The sequence below is a fragment of the Salvelinus sp. IW2-2015 genome, unplaced genomic scaffold, assembly GCF_002910315.2.
Source record: "Salvelinus sp. IW2-2015 unplaced genomic scaffold, ASM291031v2 Un_scaffold3603, whole genome shotgun sequence".
NCBI lineage: Eukaryota > Metazoa > Chordata > Actinopteri > Salmoniformes > Salmonidae > Salvelinus > Salvelinus sp. IW2-2015.
Genome location: NW_019944881.1, coordinates 71,724 through 79,657, shown reverse-complemented (window position 1 = coordinate 79,657; position 7,934 = coordinate 71,724). Strand labels below are relative to the sequence as shown.

The 7,934-nt window shown below is 47.6% G+C and overlaps 1 protein-coding gene across 1 annotated transcript in view; it reads right to left on the bottom strand.

Moving 5' to 3' along the window:
- Positions 1–269: 269 nt before the first annotated feature.
- The window catches only part of LOC112076169 (uncharacterized), a 34,765-nt gene continuing 27,100 nt past the window's right edge, over positions 270–7,934 (bottom strand). Inside the window, exon 7 of the mRNA XM_024143040.2 lies at positions 270–668. Within this exon, the coding sequence (XP_023998808.2) occupies positions 270–668 (399 nt within the window). The remainder of the gene's footprint in view (positions 669–7,934) is intronic.

The following is a 7,934-nucleotide window of genomic DNA, read 5'->3' as shown; positions in this document are numbered from 1 at the left end:
TTATGACTATTTTCAAAACATTACAATACATTCACACACACGCTGTTGCCCTCAGGCCCCTACTCCACACTACCCCATATCTACAGTACTAAATCCATGTGTGTGTGTGTGTGTGTATGTTATCATGTGTGTGTGCGCATGTGTCTATGTTCATGTTGCTTCACAGTCCCACTATTCCATAAAGGTGTTTTTTTATTTGGTTTTTAAATCTAATTTTACTGCTTGCATCAGTTACTTGATGTGGAATAGAGTTCCATGTAGTCATGGCTCTATGTAGTACTGTGCACTCCCATAGTCTGTCTGAACTTGAGGACTGTGAAGGACTTGGAAGACCCCAAGGCAGAAGGCGCCGGAACCTCTGGATCCAGGGCAGCAAACTGTTTCTGGTCTGTGTCAGTTCTGGGCTCAACATCTCCATGGAGACCCCCATTGTCAGAGGACGCCTTCTTCGACTTCCACGGCGAGTGACGTACCTCCATTGATGGTTGGTTGGGTCGAGAACAGCGCCGTTCTCCAGGGAAGGGGGAGACCCTTCGAGAGTGAACCCTGCCGAGCACCGCCAATCGGCTGTGGAGATCCGACACGGCGGCGAAACTTCCACCAGACCAGAGCGGCGTCCGGCTACTGAGGTGGAAGAAGATGAAAGAGTAGCGGCGTGGTCCCAGTAGCTTGGGAGGTTTGCACTTGCTTGCTAAGAGTAGCTACTTTGCTCCTGTAGTCCTCCGCAAGCAAGCAGTTGCTACATTGAAAGTCAGCATGTAATTGAAATCAGCAGTTGCTACATTGAAAGTCAGCAGTTGCTACATTGAAAGTCAGCAGTTGCTACATTGAAAGTCAGCAGTTGCTACATGAAAGTCAGCAGTTGCTACAGTGAAAGTCAGCGCAGTCCACATTGTCCCGGGATCAAAGTCAACACAGCTCCCTGCAGCCTGGAAACATTCAATAGCGGCCTCCATTTGAGACCGCCAAGACGGCTAGCTGGGCTTTCGTGTCTCGGGACCGATAGCAGCGCTCACAGCAATTTAGCCCAACAGAGCCGCAGCATCCAAAATAAAATACAAGTATAATAAAAACACTGTCAGATTTTAAACCAAAGTTTTTAGTTCAGGTTTCAGCGTTCAACAGCGTTTAACAACAATAAACATCTGTCCTTTAGACGAGGACACAATGAAAAACACACAACCTATCATCCTCTAAATCAGTGTTTCCCCAACTCGGTCCTGGGGCCCTCCCCGGGTGCACCCCTTCCCCGGGTGCACGTTTTTGTTGTTACGCTGATTCCAATAACCAACTCATCATCATGTTTGATTATTACCAAACATACTCCCAGGGGGGCAGGACTGAGTTGGGGAAACCTGCCTCTAAATGAAGACACACAATGACAAACATCTATCCTCCCCCCTCCTCTGGTACCATGTTGGTGACATCTCACTATTTAAATCACAATAAACCCGGCTTGAGCCTTTTCAGACTGCCTCATCCTCTCACGTCCAAACGGCTGTTCTTATTAACAACAATAAACATCTGTCCTTTAGACGAGGACACAATGAAAAACACACATATCATCCTCTAAATCAGTGTTTCCCCAACTCGGTCCTGGGGCCCTCCCCTGGGTGCACCCCTCCCCCGGGTGCACGTTTTGGTTTGTTACGCTGATTCCAATAACCAACTCATCATCATGTTTGATTATTACCAAACATACTCCCAGGGGGGCAGGACTGAGTTGGGGAAACCTGCTCTAAATGAAGACACACAATGACAAACATCTATCCTCCCTCCCTCCTCTGGTACCATGTTGTGACATCTCACTATTTAAATCACAATAAACCCGGCTGAGCCTTTTCAGACCTGCCTCATCCTCTCACGTCCAAACGGCTGTTCTTAACACACTAGTGAGCGGAGCACCACACGCCATTCTGCCAGGCGCAAACAAATGAGTCTCCAACAATAAGAGGAGGTGTAATCGGACCCCTGAGTTAAGTGGGTGCATGTGTCCTAGAGCGCTCAACACAAGTGTGAAATGCTCCTGTTCATCTGCAGAGTCCAAAAATAATTACACATTTATTTTAAAATGGTGGGATCCACCGACACATTGAGGGACAATACATTCTACTATACTCCATCCCCCGTATCCCTTCAGCTCTATTCAGCCTGAGGAGCTTTCTCATGCTAACAGAACCCTTACCCTAATCCCCCCCCAGCTTTACCACGAGCCCAGAGGCATACGGACCTTCCCCCCCAGAGCGTTTTGCAATGCGTAAATCTGGCACTAACTATTCACCCACTGTTACAGGAGGGGGAGGCCCATTGACTTGCTAATGTAATGACATCTCCATTTCCACAGCAGGCTCCCATCAGGCAGCGGYCGGCCTAGRMGACGACCCACTCACATACAGAGCAYGAGCCTTGTTCCAGGGCAACACAYTAGGAATGGGGGATACTGGGTATTSGGGATGATTCAAATCATGGGAGATGTTTTAGTTCCAATGAAGGAAAATATGCCATTTACCTGTGGGATTAGCTTCAATGTACTATGGCCCACCTTCGGGTGCCTTGCATGATACGCCACAACGGAAAGGAAAAAAGGGGAATACCTAGTAAGTTGTACAACTGAATGCATTCAATGGGAGTGTGGAATGGGAGGGAGAGATGTCAGGGTTGTTTTAGGACATTGAATGATGGTGGGAGAGGTACTTAGTTAACCATGAGGTAAATATGCATGTTGTTATTTCCCTGTGAAGAACTAGGTGAGTTGCTTAGATTTTGCGTACTAACCCAGCTAGCATAACAGCATGTTCACGGTGTGTTCATCAGCTAAACTACCTAACACAGCCCTTTGCATAACGCACATGGTTCACGTGTGTCACTCAGGTAAACGTACTCACAGCCGTTGCATAACGCAATGGTTCCACGTGTGTCAGCTAAACGTACTACACAGCTTGCATAACGATGGTCACGTGTGTCTCAGCTCAACGTACTAACACAGCCTTGCATAACGCATGGTTCCAGTGTGTCACTCAGCTAAACGTACTAACACAGCCTTGCATAACGACATGGTCCACGTGTGTCATCAGCTAAACGTACAACACAGCCTTTGCATAACGGCATGGTTCCCGTGTGTCATCAGCTAAACGTACTAACACAGCTTGCATACGGCAATGGTTTCCACGTGTGTCATCAGCTAACGTACAACACAGCTTGCATAACGGCATGGTGTTCACGTGTGTCATCAGCTAAACGTACCAACACAGCTTGCATAACGGCATGTTCCACGTGTGTCATCAGCTAAACGTACTACACAGCTTGCAAACGGCATGGTTCCACGTGTGTCATCAGCTAAACGTACCAACACAGCTTGCATAACGGCATGGTTCCACGTGTGTCATCAGCTAAACGTACTAACACAGCCTTGCATAACGGCATGGTTCCAGTGTGTGTCACCGCTAAACGTACTAACACAGCTTGCATAACGGCATGGTTCCACGTGTGTCATCAGCTAAACGTACTAACACAGCCTTGCATAACGGCATGGTTCCCGTGTGTCATCAGCTAAACGTACTAACACAGCCTTGCATAACGGCATGGTTCCACGTGTGTTCATCAGCTAAACGTACTAACACAGCCTTGCATAACGGCATGGTTCCACGTGTGTCATCAGCTAACGTACTAACACAGCCTTTGCATAACGGCATGGGTTCCACGTGTGTCATCAGCTAAACGTACTAACACAGCCTTGCATAACGCATGGTTCCACGTGTGTCAGCAGCTAAACGTACTAACACAGCCTTGCATAACGGCATGGTTCCAGTGTGTCATCAGCTAAACGTACTAACACAGCCTTGCATACGACATGGTTCACGTGGTGTCACAGCTAAACGTACTAACACAGCTTGCATACGACATGGTTCCGTGTGTCACAGCTAAACGTACAACACAGCCTTGGCATAACGCAATGGTTCCACGTGTGTCATCGCTAAACGTACTAACAAGCCTTGCATAACGGCATGGGTTCCACGTGTGTTCATCAGCAAACGTACTAACACAAGCCCTTGCATAACGGCATGGTTCACGTGTGTGTCATCAGCTAAACGTACTAACACAGCCTTGCATAACGAGCATGGTTCCACGTTGTGGTTCATCAGCTAAACGTACAACACAGCCTTGCATAACGGCATGGTTCACGTGTTGTCATCGGCTAAACGTACTAACACACCTTGCATAACGCATGGTTCCATGTGTGTCATCAGCTAAACGTACTAACACAGCCTTGCATAACGGCAATGGTTCCATGTGTGTCATCAGCTAAACGTACTAACACAGCCTTGCATAACGGCATGGGTTCCATGTGTGTCATACAGCTAAACGTACCTAACACAGCCTTGCATAACGACATGGTTCCACTGTGTGTCATCAGCTAAACGTACTAACACAGCCTTGCATAACGACATGGTCCATGTGTGTCATCAGCTAAACGTACTAACACAGCCTTGCATAACGGCATGGTTCCAGTGTGTCATCAGCTAAACGTACTAACACAGCTTTGCATAACGGCATGGTTCCACGTGTGTCACCGGCTAAACGTACTAACACAGCCTTGCAATAACGACCATGGTTCCATGTGTGTCATCAGCTAAACGTACTAACACAGCCTTGCATAACGACATGGTTCAGTGTGTCATCAGCTAACGTACTAACACAGCCTTGCATAACGGCATGGTTCCATGTGTGTCATCAGCTAAACGTACTAACACAGCCTTGCATAAGGATGGTTCCACGTGTGTCATCGGCTAAACGTACTAACACAGCCTTGCATAACGGCATGGTTCCACGTGTCATCAGCTAAACGTACTAACACAGCCTTGCATAACGCATGGTTCCACTGTGTGTCATCAGCTAAACGTACTAACACAGCCTTGCATAACGGCATGGTTCCACGTGTGTCATCAGCTAAACGTACTAACACAGCCTTGCATAACGCATGGTTCCAGTGGTGTCATCAGCTAAACGTACTAACACAGCCTTGCATAACGCATGGTTCACGTGTGTCATCAGCTAAACGTACCAACACAGCCTTGCATAACGCATGGTTCCACGTGTGTCATCAGCTAAACGTACTAACACAGCCTTGCATAACGGCATGGTTCCACGTGTGTCATCAGCTAAACGTACCAACACAGCCTTGCATAACGGCATGGTTCCACGTGTGTTACAGCTAAACGTACAACACAGCCTTGCATAACGGCATGGTTCCACGTGTGTCATCAGCTAAACGTACTAACACAGCCTTGCATAACGGCATGGTTCCACGTGTGTCATCAGCTAAACGTACAACACAGCCTTGCATAACGCATGGTTCCACGTGTGTCATCAGCTAAACGTACTAACACAGCCTTGCATAACGCATGGTTCCATGTGTGTCATCAGCTAAACGTACTAACACAGCCTTGCATAACGGCATGGTTCCATGTGTGTTCATCAGCTAAACGTACTAACACAGCCTTGCATAACGGATGGTTCCACGTGTGTCATCAGCTAAACGTACTAACACAGCCTTGCATAACGCATGGTTCCACGTGTGTCATCAGCTAAACTACTAACACAGCCTTGCATAACGGCATGGTTCACGTGTGTCATCAGCTAAACGTACTAACACAGCCTTGCATAACGGCATGGTTCATGTGTGTCATCGGCTAAACGTACTAACACAGCCTTGCATAACGCATGGTTCCACGTGTGTCATCAGCTAACGTACTACACAGCCTTGCATAACGGCATGGTTCCATGTGTGTCATCAGCTAAACGTACTAACACAGCCTTGCATAACGCATGGTTCCACGTGTGTCACCAGCTAAACGTACTAAACACAGCCTTGCATAACGCATGGTTCCACGTGTGTCACAGCTAAACGTACTAACACAGCCTTGCATAACGCATGGTTCCACGTGTGTCACGGCTAAACGTACTAAACACAGCCTTGCATAACGGCATGGTTCCATGTGTGTCATCAGCTAAAACGTACTAACACGCCTTGCATAACGGCATGGTTCCACGTGTGTCATCAGCTAAACGTACTAACACAGCCTTGCATAACGCATGGTTCCACGTGTGTCATCAGCTAAACGTACTAAACAGCCTTGCATAACGGCATGGTTCCACGTGTGTCCATCGCTAAACGTACTAACACAGCCTTGCATAACGACATGGTTCCATGTGTGTCATCAGCTAAACGTACTAACACAGCCTTGCATAACGGCATGGTTCCAGTGTGTCATCAGCTAAACGTACTAACACAGCCTTGCATAACGGCATGGTTCCATGTGTGTCATCAGCTAAACGTACTAACACAGCCTTGCATAACGCATGGTTCCCATGTGTGTCATCAGCTAAACGTACTAACACAGCCTTGCATAACGACATGGTTCCATGTGTGTCATCAGCTAAACGTACTAACACAGCCTTGCATAACGGCATGGTTCCACGTGTGTCATCAGCTAAACGTACTAACACAGCCTTGCATAACGGCATGGTTCCACGTGTGTCATCGGTAAACGTACTAACACAGCCTTGCATAACGCATGGTTCCACGTGTGTCATCAGCTAAACGTACTAACACAGCCTTGCATAACGCATGGTTCCATGTGTGTCATCAGCTAAACGTACCTAACACAGCCTTGCATAACGGCATGGGCGGGTTCCAGTGGTGTCATCAGCTAAACGTACTAACACAGCCTTGCATAACGGATGGTTCCACGTGTGTCATCGGCTAAACGTACTAACACAGCCTTGCATAACGGCATGGTTCCACGTGTGCATCAGCTAAACGTACTAACACAGCCTTGCATAACGGCATGGTTCCACGTGTGTCATCAGCTAAACGTACTAACACAGCCTTGCATAACGGCATGGTTCCACGTGTGTCACAGCTAAACGTACTAACACAGCACCTTGCATAACGCATGGTTCCACGTGTGTCATCAGCTAAACGTACTAACACAGCCTTGCATAACGGCATGGTTCCACGTGTGTCATCAGCTAAACGTACTAACACAGCCTTGCATAACGCATGGTTCACGTGTGTCATCAGCTAAACGTACTAACACAGCCTTGCATAACGGCATGGTTCCACGTGTTGCATCAGCTAAACGTACTAACACAGCCTTGCATAACGGCATGGTTCCATGTGTGTCATCAGCTAAACGTACTAACACAGCCTTGCATAACGCATGGTTCCACGTGTGTCATCAGCTAAACGTACTAACACAGCCTTGCATAACGGCATGGTTCCACGTGTGTCATCAGCTAAACGTACTAACACAGCCTTGCATAACGGCATGGTTCCACTGTGTGTCATCAGCTAAACGTACTAACACAGCCTTGCATAACGGCATGGTCCACGTGTGTCACCGGCTAAACGTACTAACACAGCCTTGCATAACGGCATGGTTCCACTGTGTGTCATCAGCTAAACGTACTAACACAGCCTTGCATAACGGCATGGTTCCATGTGTGTCATCGCTAACGTACTAACACAGCCTTGCATAACGGCATGGTTCCACGTGTGTCATCAGCTAAACGTACTAACACAGCCTTGCATAACGGAGCATGGTTCCATGTGTGTCATCAGCTAAACGTACTAACACAGCCTTGCATAACGGCATGGTTCCATGTGTGTCATCAGCTAAACGTACTAACACAGCCTTGCATAACGACATGGTTCCAGTGTGTCATCAGCTAAACGTACCAACACAGCCTTGCATAACGGCATGGTTCCATGTGTGTCATCAGCTAAACGTAACTACAACAGCCTTGCATAACGACATGGTTCCAGTGTGTCATCAAGCTAAACGTACTAACACAGCCTTGCATACGACATGGTTCCACGTGTGTCACAGCTAACGTACACAACACAGCCTTGCATAACGGCATGGTTCCAT